Source organism: Umbelopsis ramanniana (assembly GCF_025399195.1).
Source record: "Umbelopsis ramanniana AG unplaced genomic scaffold K450scaffold_66, whole genome shotgun sequence".
Classification (NCBI taxonomy): Eukaryota; Fungi; Mucoromycota; class Umbelopsidomycetes; order Umbelopsidales; family Umbelopsidaceae; genus Umbelopsis; species Umbelopsis ramanniana.
The window spans coordinates 102671-119797 of NW_026252152.1; the positions used below are offsets into that span (position 1 = coordinate 102671).

The following is a 17127-nucleotide window of genomic DNA, read 5'->3' on the forward strand; positions in this document are numbered from 1 at the left end:
TGAATAATGAGGAGGGTAAAATAAAAGGTTTAACGTAAGCTTTCATAATACATCTAAAGTACAAGGTCCTGGAGGCTATGAACAGTTTTCAAAGATGCTTTCATTTAGTCCAGTTTGACCTTTACAATCCTGCTGCTTTTACTAAATTGCTCAACTGAAGACAATCTGCCTGCCTACATTCATCCAAGTAATATCTGATTATCCATATTATTTTCATAAAGGCTTCATCACGGCATATTTACTCTACCAATAAAACACTTTTGCTGCAGTCGGTAAAAGGCATCATTTATGCCTGGGACTGCGAATCGAATAAAGTGAAATTTCCCCATTTTTCGAAAAATGAGTTACACCCTATTATCTTGCCTGAACATTCGTCTCGACGACCCTAGATCATCAAGCTAAGCTGCAAATGCCATCCTCACCTTCTCGTAATGCTTCGATAGAAGGTAGGACTGTCTTCGACTATTGAGCTGTATGGCTTTGACTTGAACTTCCTGTACTAAGTCATGCCAACACAATTCACCGGCACAGATACTACGAGAGCTGAAGACCAGGAGCCAATGATTTTAGGAGCTTCCCGTTCAGACGGTTACAGTCTCTTGGGAGGACCTAGTGATGAGTCGCACTTTACGGTATGTAGCTGGCAACCTAAGTCGTCTTATCCAACGTCGCACTTTGCTGACAAATGTAATGGTGTCATAAGATAAGAGCTGTATTATGTGGTCTTCTCATTGGTACGGTGATGTGCTTCTCCAACATGTACTTTGGATTGCAAACTGGATGGATTTCAATGATGTCGCTCCAATCATCCTTGTTGGGCTATGCCATGTTCAAACCTTTCAAAGGCAAACTTCGCCGAGCATTCGGACCTATTGAAAACGTCGTACTTCAAACTACGGCGGTGGCCACTGCGACTATGCCATTGGCTGCAGGTACGGTAATCCTTCATTTTAGTGTTTGAGATGGAAGCTATCTCATCACGTTCGTAATTGGTATCTCTCTTTCACTCACTCAATGCAGGATTTGTGGGCATTATTCCGGCTTTGCAATCGATGACCGAAGAGGACCATCCTGGCGGTGGACTTCAATTTAGCTCATTGCAGCTTATTGTATGGTCACTTGGCGTTGCGTTCTTCGGCGTATTTTTTGCTATTCCTCTGCGAACACAGACTATCATTCGTGAAAAGCTCCGATTTCCATCGGGAACAGCTACGGCTCAAATGATTAGCATTTTGCATCAACGACAAGATCCAACCGAACGCAAGGTTCAGTTGCGTTTAGTGAACGGAAACCAATTGAGACATCGAACCAGCCCACACCAGGAAGACCGACCCCTCCTGTCTGATCCTGCCGTCAACCGCTCTTACTCTCCACCAGCTGCATCGGTATCTCCTCCCGTGGATATGAGCGACGAAACAGAAGAGGAATTCGAGGCGAAATGGGCACTAAAATGGCGTGCTCTTTTGGCGTCTTTTTCCATTTCATCCGCATACACGGTTACCACGTATTTCTTCCCCATTGCCTACGCTTTACCCATTTTCAACTGGTTGTCCTTCGGCCTGATCGATTTCAAAGCTTGGGACTGGTATTTCACGCCTAGCTTGAGCTATGTTGGACAAGGTATCATCATGGGTCTGCCAACGACCCTTAGCATGCTGCTTGGATGTGTTGTCGGTTGGGGTATTTTGTCTCCCATAGCGCATTTCGCCGGATGGGCTCCTGGACCTGTTGATGACTGGAAGGATGGAAGTAAAGGCTGGATCCTATGGATATCGCTTGGTGTCATGATTGCCGAAAGTTTTGTCTCGCTGACGGTCGTGTTTATTCGGTCGACCGTCAAGAGCTTCCGCGACGCGAAACCTTCCAAGCAACAACATGTGCAGATCGCCACAGGTAGCGAGGCCGAAACTGCCGAGGCTGACATTGTATATGAACTCGATGAGAGCGCTGGATTACGCGACAACGAAGAAGAGGAGGAAGAAGATGCATCGCCGGACCAGTTGGTCAGTCCAATCGTTACGGTTATTGGCCTGATACTTTCCACTCTCCTCTGCCTTGTAGGCGTCGCTTATGTTTTCGGTACTGACCTATTACCTCTGCATATGACGTTCATTGCGGTTGTTTTGGCTATGATCCTCAGTGTACTTGGCGTCAGAGCGCTGGGAGAGACAGATTTGAACCCCGTCAGTGGATTAGGCAAGATCTCTCAAGTTTGTTTCGCTGCCATGATGCCGGGCGGAATTGTCGCCAATTTGGTAGCTGGTGGGATTGCTGAGGCTGGAGCACAACAAGCGGGCGATCTTATGCAAGGTAAGAAAAACAAGCAAATGATCCCGGGCTGACCGATCGAATTAGCACGCATTGACTCACTAAACCGACTTTGCATGCTCAGACCTGAAGACTGGTCATCTTTTACGCGCATCACCGAAAGCCCAATTTTATGGCCAAATGATTGGCTCCTTTTTCAGCGTATTTGTTTCGACTGGTACGTGTTTTGTACCCTACCACTGCAAGCTATTTTCCCTTTACTGACCCAGGTTCTGTTATAGCGGCTTATAAATTATATACCTCTATCTATGAAGTGCCGGGAAAAGAGTTCCCTGCCCCAACCGCTGCTGTATGGTTGGACATGTCGCGACTTGTGAATGGAAGACCCCTACCTCCTCATGTCCTGGAATTCGTACTAGCATTCTCCTGCCTTTTTGGCATTCTGGTGCTGATTAAGGAAACAACTCACTACAAGTGGCGCAAGTATATTCCCCAAGGCATTGCATTCGCTATCGGTATCTACAATCCTCCCAACTTCACACTAGCTAGAGTCATTGGAGGCTGGGCAGGATACGCGTGGGATCGGTACTGCGATGGCCCGGCCACTCCTAATGACAACAACAAAGGAGGACTGGTTGGTCTGTGCAGGCGATACCGAGAAGCTGGAAAAGTCTTGATCATTGTCATTGCCAGTGGATTTGTTCTCGGTGAAGGGACCTTTGCACTTTTCAACTTATGCTTGCGAGCACTTGGCGTACCTCATTTCTAAAATAAATGGGATGGGATTGTATAATAAAAAAGCATGTTGGACCCCATTTTTCGAAGGACCATAGTAAAAATCACGCCATTCGGCATGGTGGTGGGTACCTCGCCCGCTGCTTTATCCAGTTATGGAGATGTTTTCCCCTGATTGATCAAAGAGTTACTATAAATTCAGGGGGGCCAGCCACTTATCTCGCACTTCCAAAACCATCGTGTTTGCAGGCAAGCATGCAACAAGACGATCCCGGTCGTGAATTTGGCACCACTTTGTGCGTTGCACCAAAATGGATAGATGAATAAGGCATTCTTTGGGTTGAGAGTCTCCTCAATTTTTTTTTTTAAAACGTCGCTGTGATTATTTTGTTTTTTCTGTTATTTTTTTGGTGTGGATAACGGTAGGGGGTTTTGGATTAGATATTATACAAGAAACGAGATGGCCACGGTCGGAAACCACACGTGGCGCCATCTGTGATCGAAGTAAACGGAAAGGAAAAGAAGGAAGTACATGAGTGCTGTTGCGTGCGTTCACCCCATTTAAAGAAATATTGAGAAGGGGACGAACCAAATCAAATCAAATCAAATCAAAGGCTGGCCGACAAGAAAAACAAAATAAAATGGAGAGAGAGAAAAAACGATTGATACTTTTTGGTGTAGGAAGGATATCCTCCTTCAGTGCCATGTACAAATTTTTGTAAGCAAGTCTTTTCGAACGGGGTTGTCTCATTTGTAGGTGTCCCATGGATTGAACGAAACTTCCGGCACATGGAAATTAGACCCCATTGGTACATTATTAAATTGATCATGACCGTGGCCCCTAGGATCTGGAGTCGAAGGTTGATATGGAGCACTTGGCATTCGCATGCTGTTATGTTCTAGAAGTCCGTGGTGCATCGTGCTTCCACCACCTCCTCTATACGCTTCATCGAATTGGGCTAATGGAGGGATATCCGTTGATTCAGACGTACCAGGTTCATGTATCTGTTCATTGCCCCCACCACCTGAGTAGGTATTCATCATGGATGTTTGCTGCATGATGGGAGGGAGATGGGTGTTTGAGTAAGGCGCTCCCATGTTGACTTCGTTATGTCTGGGGTCACTATGGTGCCGATGATGATTTTGAAAGTTGGTTCTTGGAGTATGAGATGGGAAGGAAAAAGACGTTTCGTAAGGCCCTGCCGTGGTAGGGAGACGTGGGTCTGCTCGATAGCTATTCCAATTCATTGAGCCGTAGGATGCATCATTGGCTGGCGTGCTAGGATTCGGCGGCGGAGGCATACCTTGACCCTCCAATCCTCTACCCGAATACTGACCACCATGATGTGCCGACATGGTGGTGTAAGCATGACGGTTGGGGTGAGCTCCCATCGACATGGAATCCGGTGTCGTTGTGGGGCCTCTATTCTGATACATCAAAGCTGGATCTGAAGATTTACGCATCCGATAGTCTGATGATGGAGACGGAATTGGCGTATTTGGCATGGACACAGGGGGGTAATTCACAGGTGCAGCATGGTTATCGAGATAGGGATGTTGTGGTGAGAATCTAGGAGCATTGTAACCTAATGGCGATTGTTGAGGTTGCCGCATATACGGTTGTAAGTAATTATGTGTGTCTATAGTTGATGATTCGGTGGACATAACATCACTCGAAGTGGAAGCTTGGCTTTCTCTTCTATGAGCATCATAGTAAACTTTGCATACATAGGGGGTAATGTGAGACATCGTTCTGTTATCATGCTTCATTACGTCGTTAGACTCACCTGTGGACAGCGTGGGAGAGGTTGAGGTCCGATCAGTTATAACTCCACTCGTTTCTACATGTAACGGAATGCGAAAGTTTTGTCGCTGTAAAAACTCTGGTGATACTTCTAAGTTGGCGAGCATGGGAATGGATCTAGGCGAATGTAATCTTCCAGATGCCACGTCTTCTTTGTTGTAGTAACTGATCATATGTTGTGTACTCCCATTGACGACAATGCTCATGGTCTTTTTGATCAATCCGTTCCTTTTAAATTTATATGAATTGGTGAGAGAACCAACCAGTGCGCGTTCCTTCAATCGTTCGGCTGTACTGGTGGGCGCGCTTGGGTCGACGGATTGTTGGCGTTTGTCAACGATAGGGCTGCGCTTATCAATTTCTCGGTACACTAAGAAATTTCCTAGTATTCTAGATGGACTCCATAAGAGACCGTCTGTCCAGCGTTTAATTCCTTTCAATGCAAGGAGGTAAGTTAAAAAAAATTGAAACGAGAGAAATCACAGAAGAGGGGTGAGAATCCATTTGCCCAAATAAAAAAAAATAATAACAAGCAAACCAGCTTACCAGATTCTCTCTCGTCGAAAATGAAAACAGTGCCGGATACGACTAAATCTTTCCGCTCTCTATCCTGTAAGCGTCTGGTGACTTTGGGCAAGAGACCTTGCCGACAGGCTTCAAACAGCAACAGAGTATCCATTGTGGTTTCAACGAATCCATGGAAGGTAGGGTCCAACGACATTGAGGTGGTATGGATGCGTTTAGGGAGACCGAGTTTAAAGGGAGGGGTAGATAGAGATTAAAAATATACGTTTAGGTGGGGAGAAGCAAACGGTGGGTATTCAAGCAGAGACGGAAGTAAAGCGGGTGAACCAAAGAGGGAAATTATCTTGCGCTTGATCGGACAACTCCTTTTACACCAATTTTCTTGCTTTCTTTATGATAAAACGGTAATGGGTGCACGCGTAGGGTCCATATAATTGAACAGAAAGTTATATAGGACGAAGGGTACAGAATGCGAACAAATAAAAACTAGTGTGGCGTCGCGGTAGTGGGGGGGCAGATATGGCTTCCGGAGTGGTGTTTATGTACGATGCGTTACCGATGGAAGGGCGTGGAGAAAGTTGGTACGTAACGTCGTTGACGTGAAAATAAAGAGAAAAGAGAAGAGAGAAAAGAAAACCGAAGGTGAGCACACAAGCAGAAGAAAGAAAAAAGGAAATGGTGAATTGAGAATCTGCGTATGTCGTTCTTTATTTCGGATTTGCTTTTGAGTCTTTCTTGGGGGAAGAATAAGGTGTGTGACTCTCATCAAAATGATTGACGAACAGTTCCTTTTCTTTCTCCTAACCCATCACACCTTCATCACCAAAGTCCCATTTTTCACTGTATCTCTCGTTTCTACCGTTTTGTTTTATCATGTCCAAGGTAACGGTTGTCTTTTCTCTTGGGATTTCTCAACATCGTCGCACACTCGGCTTCACTTTTTACCTTAAAAATTGGTAGTCACTTTTTATGGCTCAGTAGATGGTCTCCCATAGACCTCCAGCCATTATGGCCCAATGCCTGACTATAGTCGGAAATCACACGAGACGGAGGGTAAATAAGTTATATGCAATCTAGATGGACTCAGTTAGTCATGCTGATTTTTTTAACCAACCCAGGATTTGAAGCCCCTTCGAGATGGCGTGTGCGGTTCCCACATCAGCTTGACGGATAGCATCTCAGTTTAAAATAGAAAGGTGTTTATAGAAGCAGCTCGGACTAATAAATTTCCGTGCTGTTAAGTTCGTGGGAGGCCGTTCAAAAGGGACAATGGCACAGAAAGAAACGGCGATCATGATAAAGAATAATTCGGTTTGAAACAAGGTATAAAACAAAAAGGAAATTGGCGCGAACACCCTTCGTCTTGACGGTACATGCGTAAAAAGAAGCTCATTGTGCTGGCTTCATAACCTCTTTGGGATTTCAGGGTCTTTTTTGGCCATTTCCATACTCGGCCACGCCCGAAGGCCAATGCGGAACTCCGTCTTTTCATTCCAGCCTCCATGGAAAGAGAAGTAACAGGCTGGGAAAAGGCATAGTCATAGACATGGCAAGCAAAGTAAAGATGTTAGGACGGGTGTTATGACATGAAGTGCGCCCGTTCGGCACCTCACCCCCCATCCGCGGTTGGATTATACAACCTAGCTGGGATTTAATCCGGCGGTATTTTTACACTATTCAGCAAGGGGAGGTGTAGTAGGTAGTGGAAGGAACGTGGGTGGATTACAAGCTGAACATGCTACTAAACCACCTCATGTCTCCGTTTCAAATAACTTCAAACTCATCCATCCCCCTCATTCTCATCATCTTCTTTTCAACTTATCTAGGCAATAACAACGCGCTCGCCAGTACAAAAGGCCAAGAGAAAAGCGAACGCCGGTTGGGTCCCCTCCTCCTCGTTACGCGTTACACCAATACAAAATATCGGTCGGTTGCATGACACACACCGAGCGCCAGAAGGTTCGGATATCCGCGTACAGAGACTCGGTGGCTTAGTTGCTCTCCTTTTCTCTTAGAAAGAAGGCCACTTGCTATGGAAGGGACCATGGCTTTATTAACAACATGATCGAGCTGCAGTGCTGTCAGCCATCTATGCAAGCAGCGGTCCGTGCGCATTCGGAACAAGGTATCACCCATGAGGCGCAAATAATAAAGCAACAACGCCAGACTTCCTCCAAAGTGTTCTTTATGCCCCCCAAGGTTAGTCAGAACGGTAAAAATAGCAACTCCGGTCAAACAATGCGTTCGCCCCCCGCCTACCCTCGTGCCGCCTCTTCCACAACCACGCGCTGGCTTCACAAATGGAGATGCAAAAAATCAATGTCACAACGACGCATTTGTGTTATGTTATGTTACTTTGTCTATGGTATGGTACAAGGTGTGTGGCATATTGAAAAAATACCATGATTAAACTAAGTTGCCTTTTTGTTGTGGTTGACATACCCTATTCCAACGCAAGCCATCAAGATAGTTTGGGACGATGCTTCTGGCTTGATTTTGAAAGATACGCCAAAGCATTGCTTCAGGTCTCTCAAGAATTGTACACTGTGGGATGAAGGAGTTTTAATACTTAGTGTGTATGGGGCAGGCAGATCTCCCCAAACGTTCTACTTACGTGAACGCAGTCATCTTGCCGATCCTTATCTTGCCCACATCTTCTGGCGCGAGAACCATGAGAAGCAAATTCAACCATTGACTAGGACTATCAACACATCCGCCTTTACGAATTTCGTTCAACAGCATTTTGGACGCGATCAAACCAACATCTTCTGGAGTCTGACCTTTTTCAGCGGCCTTTTCCGCCGAAATAAGCACATCAGAAGTTGACTCAGCGACCAAGGATAATGCGAAGCCAGGTGATCTATGTAAACCGAGGGGTTAAAAACAACTCATGATAGCAGCCTATGGCGTACTAATACTTACTTTCCACTTTCTGCTCCTTTATAAACATCAGTATAGATGTAGACGTCGGGAATATATCGATTCAATACCGATCTGGCTGATTCCACGATACGATTAGCTGTTTGTGGTGAAACGCGTGTACAGTACGCAATGCCTCGAATGCGCTTGATTCTGCCTTCATCTGTGAATTGGACCGGCTTCAACTGACGAACATTGGGGCAACTAAATATCACTTCTCCGCCACCCAATGGGGGTGCTCCTCTCTTTGTGATCTGTTGAAAAAGGCAATACAAAAAAAAACAATATGTACTTAGAGGTTATACGGTATAAAGTTGTTATGGCTGGCAAATTTATCCTTTTTTACCTTCAATTCCAAATTCTCGGAAATACCAAACCGTTTTAGTTGTGGTAATATGACAGTACGAATGGTATCGACCTGAAGCGAGAGAAGGAATCATATTGGAAATGAGAATGCATACAACGAGAAAAGTGTTGCCTCGAAGATATAGGAAACTCCACTTACCGACAAATCAACGTTGTCAGTAGTAATGCCTTGAAGGACGAGAACGGTCGGTGTCTTCGAGAATGGAGTCAATGCAACAAGTGGCTCCAGAAAATACCCGATACTACGAGCTGTGCCACAGTCATGCTCAATACGACCTCCAATAATGATACCAGGCTTGTATACCACCGAAGTACCTACGATCCGAACAAGAATCCGTCAGCCCAATGTTACATACCGGACTGCTGATAGGCAGTCAAAACATAATTCGAAAAACCGTTCCATACCAGTATAACTAATCTCGACAGTTGAACCGTTTGTCAACTTTTCAAGCAATCGCAGAAAGCTTGCTTCGTAATCTATATTGAGTTGGATGCATTGAGTCAATAAAGTGATCAGCGAGTCATTTCGAGGGACGTTGCTAGTTGAATCCCGTACCTCGTAGACCAGGATTTTCGTCGTTGGAGCGAATTTTATCTATCCGAATGATTCTTCCGCTAAGTGCTGATAGAATCAAGCGTTGCCGGAAATACTGATGGCCTTCAAACTTTATGATCCTGCTCATGCTGTATAGTTGTGATAGTATATGGGTTGGCCCAAAGAAAAAAAAAAAAGAATCCTTCATGGCAGCAAGCAGTCACACTTGAAATTTTTGAATTTCCGACTCCTGATTCTTGGCTCCAAACTCTGTATCAGCTTTGACAGACTGAGCTCTCATCTAATGTTTAAATCTCGTTGCTATTAAGCTAGAAGGTGATGAATTTTTCAATGCATTATACGCATTCTCCTTGAAAGCTCTCTCCCTCAATTGTACTCTTTACCGGATTTTTTCCCAATCATACTTCCTCATATAGGGTCACGAGACCAGTCACGTTGACCCCACCTCAGAATATAGCCTGGCAGTCGCTATTTTCCCGTCCACAACTGAACTCTTCTTTTTTCGAACACCATGTCTTCTTCATTCTTGTCATTGCAGCCAAGTGCGCTTGGAACAACAGCGCCGGAGAACAACCTTCAAAACACGGCAGCGTATTCTTCGGCGTTTCCTCCTCTGCACTCCATTCCGCTCGCCGTCACACCGTCCAATAAGCATAAACCCTGGCAGTCATTTTATCCGCCAAAGCCATCGCTGTTGCCACCAAAGTACCCACTTTACCTCAAAAATACCAATTATGCCAAGCTCGCAGATGAACAGTATCATCAGCAGTGTAGAATCAAAAAGGCGACCAAACCAATGGGCACCATATCGTCTCTGTTTCACAAGTCCGAACCAGCCGTACAATATGATGCTGCTCTTGAACAACTGGATCTAAGGCTCCCATGCTTTTGGAACCCTAACGACAAGAGTTCTCTGTTGGATATTTCTTCTGACGGGGTCGACGCTAGTTATTGTGGTATGCCCATCTGAATTTTTTGTATATTTGTGCCATGCCCCCCATTTTGTTTTTTTCCCCACACACTACGTGCAACCGACAAAAAAAGGAAATTCGCCCATCCCATCTATTTACTTTAGCCGCAAGCCTGGCTCAGAAGATAACCTTAATGTCAATCAACGTGAGGATATCAATTCTAACACATCTTCCTTTGGTTTCAGGTTCTGGAAGAAACGATCATGACGCTGCTGCTGTACGCTCAACATTTACAGCTAAACCTCAGTGTGGCATCTTCTATTTCGAAATTGAGATTGTGTCCAAAGGCCGTGATGGTTATATCAGTATTGGCTTTTGTGATGCAGACGCATCCATGGACAAACTTCCAGGTAAACATATCAAATTGTTTGACAGGAACATCCGAAGGCGTTCTTCGATGTGAAAAAAAATTTCCGTACTTAATTGACTAAATGTTGCTCATCACCTGGTTTTATCTTATTTAGGTTGGGAAGTTAGCAGCTACGGTTTACATGCCAATGATGGAAACTGCTACAATGGAGTACCTAAAGGAAAATCCTATGGCCCTACATTTTCCACTGGCGATGTCGTTGGTTGTGGCATCAACTTTAGCAGCAAGAACGCCTTTTTCACCAAAAATGGCGTGTACATGGGCACTGCCTTTAGCAATGTCAACCCTGCCGTCCCTCTTTACCCTTGCGTTGGTCTTCGTACGCCAGGAGAGCATATTAGGGCCAACTTTGGCTTCAAGACTTTTCAATTTGACATTGTTCAATACATGAATGTAAGTATGGACGTATCCTCTCCGGTATGTGCATCATTTTTTCTAAAACCTTTTTTTTTCGAAATTATTAGGAGGAAAAATGCCAGCTACATTCAACCATTTCTCAAATGCAGATATCCCCTTCACCCCCTACACAACATACATCGCCTGCTGTGAAAGCCGCATGGATGAAACAGGTTGGTCGATCACCTGAACCTGTCACCCCTCCAAAAACATCCCAACAAGTCGCCGCCAGCTCAGAGATTATAGATCAGCTAGTCTACTCTTTCCTTCTTCATCACGGATACAGCCGCACGGCTGAAGTGCTTCTCAAGAACGTGAAGGACACCAAAGATGCTGATCTGGTATCTGAAGAATCTATAGAGGATAGCAATGACCAAATATTTGATAGCAAGTCTGACCTAGTCCATAGACAAGGTAAAGCGTCACTCGACTCATCCATATGGTTGTATGACCTTGTTAACCCTTGTTTCTTTCAGATATTCGCACTGCCATTATCGCTGGCGATATAGATTGCGCAATTAAATTAACTCAAGCTCATTTCCCTCAAGTATTAGTTCATGACGAACTTATGCTTTTTCGACTTCAGAAACGCAAATTCATAGAAATGCTTCGTCTTGCCAATGAAAGTTGCAATCATTCGTTTTGCGACGCTGCGTTCAACTACGGATTCCAACCTCTTACTACCACCGCTGAAGAGATAGATTCTACCCATCCCCATGACCTTAGTACCGAAAAGTCATCGCCGACTGTTTTTGGCACACCTCGTAAAATGTCGGTGCCGGCGGCACCTATTAGTACTGCTCCGGCATCCGATATCCCTCAACCTACTCGTCGCGTCAGCTACGCTTCCATCACCGCTACACCGTCTTCCGCCTCGCCTCCTCATGGCAGCTATTTTGGCGGACGCAGTCTCGATGAAAGCTTAGATGAGCCTATTAGCCCTACCAGCACCTTTTCGCATACCAGAAGAAGAAGACGTAGCAGCAGCCATATTTCTTTCACCAGTCTTAGCTCATTTGAAGAAGACGATGATGACATCAAGTCGGATATGCGAGAAGCCATTCGCTTCGGTCATCTACTTCAAGAACAATATGGTAGAGATCAGCGAACCATGGTCAAATCAGGCATGGCAGACATTCACTCTTTGATCAATGAAGTCGAAACCTACCACAGTCTATGCGTTGCCGTCAAGGCTCTCGACATCGCTGGTCGAGACACTTTAGCGAGTGAACTCAACACCGCTATATTAGGTATGGGGCGGCGTTGATTTGTTTGTTAACACGATCGATATGATAAGATTATTAACGTACGGACCATTTTGTATTGCCAGTGTCACAACGAAAGCCTGCCGCGCCACCGTTAGAGCTGGTGTATCGCCAATCTGTAGCCACCATCAAAGAACTCGTTCGCAATGGACATGGTCAAGCTGCCCTTGTGTCCGTCGACGACAGCCTTCCGTAACCTACCTACTTATACCTTGTAATATACTAACGTAATTCATCGCAAAAAAAAAAACACCCACTCCGTAAACCCCCCCCCTTTTCCAGAAAAATCATCCTTTTTTCAGCATACGTAGCAGGTCAACCATCTTGACCTCACCGTTCTACATCATTTGTGTAAAAACATTCAAAAAATCCTACTCACACCAAAAAAAATCAAAAAGACCAAATGGTTCAACGTCAGACGTAGACCGGAAAATCGAAAAATCCTCTTTAAAAAAAAAAAGTAATAAATCACTTCACTTCCTTTCTTGCATTTCGTGGCCAGCCAAAGTAACATAGAGATCGGGACAGCTCAGGAGAGTTTGAGTGAGGTAGAGCAAATTCGGGCAGGGTGAGAATGAATGACACTGGGAGAAATTGGCACGATCAATCAATTACATTTCGTGACCAGTTCAAGCAACATGAAGATTGGATGAAGTAGAGAGATGGATTGAGATAAATTTATTTTTCAAGGCATGAATAAACAATTCCGACGTTAAGAGCGGTTTTATCGGTTAGGTATAATGCAACGACGAATGAGAAAGATTTGTACATTTATGGGGCGGGGGACATTCAAGTTTACACAAGGAAGAGTAGAAAATATAAGCAAAGTAAGAAAAAATGAGAGAGTATATGCTAGAGACATGTGTGAACAGAAATTTTTTTTTTTTTTCATCCACGTAATTTCTTTTGTCTAAACGTTGTTCAATGCGCCAGGATTGTGACGGGGTTGAAGCTCGCCAGACATATGAGGTGATGAAACTTGTTCAACATGATGCACACGCTCATTTCCATGTTCGTCGACATTAATAACGGAAGCAAACTTAGCAGAACCAACGGTACTGTCAGCGCCTTGGATAGCTTCACCGTTAGGGCGAATTTGCTGATGAATTTCTTCAACAAGTTTGGGTTCGTGGGTTTCAGGATCGATGCGGATAACCTTTTCAACATGGTAATAAGCCATTTCACCGATTTCGCCATGATCCAGTCCCTGAAGTTCAACATCGGGGTGGACACGGAGAGAAAGACCAGGGATGCGGTCCATGATAATCAGGATGATAAAGGTGACACCGAATGACCAAGCGGCTCCTGCGCATGCATCGGCGAGTTGATAGGCAAGTTGAATCCAATTGTGATTGATCCAACCTCCAGCAATGGTAGATCCGTCGAGTGCAGCAATGTATTGCTCAGCAAAGAGACCAGTCATGAGGTTACCGACAATACCACCAATACCGTGGACAGCAAAGACGTCAAGAGCATCATCAAAGTTCATTCGATGCTTGAGCTTAACGGCAAGGTTACAGGCAATAGCGCCGACGAAGCCAATGGCAACAGAAGCAGCAGGCCCTACATAGCCAGATGCAGGTGTAATAGCGACAAGACCGGATACAGCACCGGAACAAAAACCTAGGGCGGAGAACTTGCGTTCGTAACGGTAGTCCAGTAACATCCAAGTGATGGCAGCGGTGGAAGCAGCCAAGTTGGTAACAACACAAGCCATGGCAGCACGCATACTACCAGCCAAAGCTGAACCTCCATTGAAGCCAAACCAGCCGAACCAAAGCAAAGCGGTACCCAGAACAACGTTGCTCATGTTATGAGGCTTGAATTCTTCCTTTCCATGGCCTTGGCGTTTGCCCAAGATAACACAGTAAGCCAAACTGGCGAATCCAGAAGAAATGTGGACAGGCGTACCACCAGCGAAATCGAGACCACCCATTTGGAAGGACCAACCAGCTGGATTCCATGTCCAGCAGGCAATGGGGTCGTATACAATGGTAGACCAGATGAAAATGAAGATGATCATAGGAAGGATGCGAGCTCGTTCAGCAGCTGAACCAATGGCTAAGGCAGGCGTGATAGCTGCGAACATGCATTGAAAGATGCAGAACACAAGGTCGGGAATATTGGGAGTAGCGATGGAAGGACCGCCAAGGACTCCTCGAAGGAAGGCATTGTCCAAATTGCCAATGAAGCGGTTCGCCCCTCGGCTGAAAGTGAGTGAATAACCCCATAGCCACCACTGCAAGGGGAATAATAAAAAGAAAGAAAGGGTCAATAAAATGGCTCAAAATGTATATAAAAAAAATTCATCCCTCTCACCAAGAGAGTCTGCCCTAACTAATTCTAATCTATTTGGCACCTCCCAAAAATCTTTCTTACCTGAAAAGAAACTACGGCAATAGAGATGACGCTGACCATGATCAACGACAATGCGTTTTTGCTTCTAGCCATGCCAGAGTAGAAGTATCCCAACCCTGGGATCATCAACCACACAAGAGCTGTGGACATCAGCGTCCAAGCAATGTCTCCGGATTTGTACGTTGGGTCTGAAGGAGCAGTATCGGACATTTTTTTAAAATATGATTGTGTTCTTCAGAAAACTGATTTGAGTTTGGTATAGAAAAAAAATAGGGCGTGCGAAGGAAGAGGGGGAAGAGAAGAGAGAGGAAGTAAGTGAGAATGTCTAGGATATTTTGTTCATGGTATTTATATTATTTTACGGCAAAAGCATCCAGCATTACGTTGGATTGCCTATCAATTTTTTCATTTGGTTGGTGTGGGTGGGTTTTGGCACCGTCGGACTTGAAAGTCAACGCTGATAAGGATGAGAGATGCATTGGAGGTAGGCGCAAAACGATAGGCAAATTGCTAATTTAGGCTTCTCCGCTAACTTACCATGACAATCAATAGATCTCCCATAAACTGATGCGATGGTCTTTACTTGCGCCAACCAGATAATGACGTGCTGAAGGTAAAGCGCAAAATGCCACAGAGTACACGCTTTCGCGATGATAAGTTAGAACGGCCAAAGGCTTGAGCGTTTTAGCGGAAAAGATTCGAATTCTGTGAGACCAAAAGCAATCCGAGGAAAAAAACGCAAGATTATTATTATCTCCAGTATACGTACGGTCATGCCCTACGGTCATTCTCACCTGCTGTCCCACCCTGCGGTTGCGATAATCTTTGCATCGCTTCGAATGCATATTTGCTCCAAGCCTCGTTTGGACTGATTAGTGATGGGATGGTCGGTTGGGTCGTCTAGCTTAGAACGAACGATCAGACCATCACTACAGCCGCTGAACACTAAATCGGAGAGAACACTAGCCGATAGAACTATTCAATGGAAAACTAAGATTCCGCTACTAGAAAAGCTCTTAACATGTATCAAATCGTTTATATCAACTTGCCTGGAGCGGTGTGTGCTTGTGTTGCCCAGATAGTGTCAGTCTTATCTCCCGAGATAATCCGCAACACTAATCGTCCACTTTCATACCCCGCCAATAAATGCACGTGAGTCCCTCGCTCGAACATGGAAAGACACATTGCAGTGTCCCGACTATCAGCAGTGACGATTTCCTCTTGCCCGATATCCGCCACTTGTCTCCACTGTGAAAATAGATCGTATATATCAATCTATTTAACCAACCCATTTTTAGCTATGCATTCCCTTGTTGAATCGTCATTACCTCTGTTAACACTTACCAAGCCAGGATCCATGTGGGATGGAACCGCTATCAAGGTGTGATCATCTAGGAGACAAGAAGGTTTCAGCTTAATTGTCCGCTTCGAACTGAGTGGTATTGGTCCTGCTTTATTGGTAACGCGCTAGGTTACGTACCATGGCTGCACAGGGCAACTTTACAAAAGGTCACGGAATTGTAAAGTAAGGTTGAGTGAGGCGTAGGGCTAGAACTCGTCAAGGTTTCCAATTTCCATGTGTGGATACGGTTATCTCTTCCTTGGCTGAAATGCAAGCCGTTATCAACCAAGCAAAAAAAAAAAAAATACACCACCAGGTGGGCCCACATCGCTCTGGCTGGTTGATGGAGGTCAATTTGTATTATTTCGCTTGAAAATTTTGACCTTACCTTACTAGCGTGGTTGCGTCGATGGCTTGAATAGATAGTACACTCTCTGTATGAGCACGCCATTGCTGCTTCGGCCTGCGAGTTTCAACGTCCCATAGAATCATGTTGCCCTCTAGATCACTAGATCGCGTCTAAGTCAGCTATGTGAAACCCGGAATGTGGTGTGGCCGAGGCATGTGTATGACTGGGAAATTGCGACCTACCCGGAACAAAAATACTTGTCACCGTCGAGCCAGCATAGCGTGTTGACTTGGCTATTATGCCCTCGAAAGATATAGATTGGAGCAGGCACTTCGCATTGAGACATGCTAGGTGAGCGGGTCAATTACTTGACGGGTGAGGACAGGCTTCAGCAAGAACGCTGCAGCGGAGCTGGTAATTCACGTGAGAGCTTAACGAGCTCCATGCCGAAACTCATATGAAAGAAAATAAGGGTGTATGAGAGGTAGAATGTGAATAAAAAAAGTATGAAGCAAAAAGCTAGAAACACAAAAAAAAAGTGGGGTGCCTTGATCGGGAAGACAGTTATTGTTGTTCAATGAATTGTAGTGTAGCTTTTTAGGTTGCATGTAGAATTTTTTTTCCTTATGCTAGACTTACATCATTTCTGGCACTTTTTAGCTTTCTAAATGTGAGGATATGGACAGCAGTATCCAACTAACAGCCTATTTACTTTTTTTTTGTTCGATCTCAAGAGTGTGCGTATATTAGTGTGACTCCACTGCCAGAAAGACCTCTAGTCAAATATAATAAAATCTCCGCATGTACGCATCCCCCATTGCCATGGAGCTTGGGAGACTTAATAAACCCAAACTTTGATGAAAAGTGGACGAAGAAGACTTGTATTTGCAGACCTGGGTGCGA

General features: G+C 44.9%; 5 protein-coding genes across 5 annotated transcripts; 2 read left to right on the forward strand and 3 right to left on the reverse strand.

Annotated features, from left to right (window-relative positions):
- Nucleotides 1-356: 356 nt before the first annotated feature.
- On the forward strand, nucleotides 357-3394 carry K450DRAFT_257441 (uncharacterized protein). The gene is made up of 6 exons (XM_051591667.1): nucleotides 357-446; nucleotides 532-632; nucleotides 704-932; nucleotides 1021-2310; nucleotides 2393-2485; nucleotides 2550-3394. The coding sequence occupies exons 1-6, from the start codon at nucleotides 410-412 to the stop codon at nucleotides 3035-3037; spliced, it is 2238 nt and encodes a 745-aa protein (XP_051441373.1). The 5' UTR covers nucleotides 357-409; the 3' UTR covers nucleotides 3038-3394.
- On the reverse strand, nucleotides 3394-5653 carry K450DRAFT_257445 (uncharacterized protein). Its single transcript, XM_051591668.1, has 3 exons — nucleotides 5354-5653; nucleotides 4791-5240; nucleotides 3394-4721 (listed from the first exon to the last, which is right to left on the reverse strand). Exons 1-3 carry the CDS (start codon nucleotides 5526-5528, stop codon nucleotides 3751-3753), a joined length of 1596 nt encoding a protein of 531 aa, XP_051441374.1. The 5' UTR covers nucleotides 5529-5653; the 3' UTR covers nucleotides 3394-3750.
- Nucleotides 5654-9681: 4028 nt separating this feature from the next.
- K450DRAFT_192816 (uncharacterized protein) lies at nucleotides 9682-12664 on the forward strand (the record flags this gene model as incomplete). Its single annotated transcript, XM_051584470.1, has 6 exons — nucleotides 9682-10129; nucleotides 10330-10494; nucleotides 10609-10907; nucleotides 10979-11324; nucleotides 11387-12160; nucleotides 12241-12664. The coding sequence occupies 6 exons, from the start codon at nucleotides 9685-9687 to the stop codon at nucleotides 12369-12371; spliced, it is 2160 nt and encodes a 719-aa protein (XP_051441375.1). The 3' UTR covers nucleotides 12372-12664.
- A 156-nt stretch (nucleotides 12665-12820) lies between these two features.
- On the reverse strand, nucleotides 12821-15111 carry K450DRAFT_257458 (uncharacterized protein). The gene is made up of 2 exons (XM_051591669.1): nucleotides 14555-15111; nucleotides 12821-14414 (listed from the first exon to the last, which is right to left on the reverse strand). Exons 1-2 carry the CDS (start codon nucleotides 14741-14743, stop codon nucleotides 13086-13088), a joined length of 1518 nt encoding a protein of 505 aa, XP_051441376.1. The 5' UTR covers nucleotides 14744-15111; the 3' UTR covers nucleotides 12821-13085.
- K450DRAFT_257463 (uncharacterized protein) lies at nucleotides 14864-16779 on the reverse strand. Its single transcript, XM_051591670.1, has 8 exons — nucleotides 16467-16779; nucleotides 16264-16383; nucleotides 16014-16138; nucleotides 15878-15924; nucleotides 15583-15808; nucleotides 15328-15508; nucleotides 15071-15238; nucleotides 14864-14976 (listed from the first exon to the last, which is right to left on the reverse strand). Exons 1-7 carry the CDS (start codon nucleotides 16568-16570, stop codon nucleotides 15079-15081), a joined length of 963 nt encoding a protein of 320 aa, XP_051441377.1. The 5' UTR covers nucleotides 16571-16779; the 3' UTR covers nucleotides 14864-14976; nucleotides 15071-15078.
- Between the last annotated feature and the right edge of the window lie 348 nt (nucleotides 16780-17127).

Bases quoted from the DNA above. Each gene is read 5' to 3' on its own strand.
- K450DRAFT_257441 (XM_051591667.1), top strand. From the start codon at position 410: ATGCCATCCTCACCTTCTCGTAATGCTTCGATAGAAG. The intron at 633-703 runs GTATGTAGCTGG...TGGTGTCATAAG, and splicing joins GTGATGAGTCGCACTTTACG to ATAAGAGCTGTATTATGTGG. The intron at 933-1,020 runs GTACGGTAATCC...CACTCAATGCAG, and splicing joins GACTATGCCATTGGCTGCAG to GATTTGTGGGCATTATTCCG.
- K450DRAFT_257445 (XM_051591668.1), bottom strand. From the start codon at position 5,528: ATGTCGTTGGACCCTACCTTCCATGGATTCGTTGAAACCACAATGGAT. The intron at 5,241-5,353 runs GTAAGCTGGTTT...TTGCATTGAAAG, and splicing joins TTTCGACGAGAGAGAATCTG to GAATTAAACGCTGGACAGAC. The intron at 4,722-4,790 runs GTGAGTCTAACG...ATGTATGCAAAG, and splicing joins CTCTCCCACGCTGTCCACAG to TTTACTATGATGCTCATAGA.
- K450DRAFT_257458 (XM_051591669.1), bottom strand. From the start codon at position 14,743: ATGTCCGATACTGCTCCTTCAGACCCAACGTACAAATCCGGAGACATT. The intron at 14,415-14,554 runs GTAAGAAAGATT...TTCCCCTTGCAG, and splicing joins TTGCCGTAGTTTCTTTTCAG to TGGTGGCTATGGGGTTATTC.
- K450DRAFT_257463 (XM_051591670.1), bottom strand. From the start codon at position 16,570: ATGTCTCAATGCGAAGTGCCTGCTCCAATCTATATCTTTCGAGGGCAT. The intron at 15,925-16,013 runs GTACGTAACCTA...CTTGTCTCCTAG, and splicing joins AGTTGCCCTGTGCAGCCATG to ATGATCACACCTTGATAGCG. The intron at 15,509-15,582 runs GCAAGTTGATAT...TCCATTGAATAG, and splicing joins ACAAGCACACACCGCTCCAG to TTCTATCGGCTAGTGTTCTC.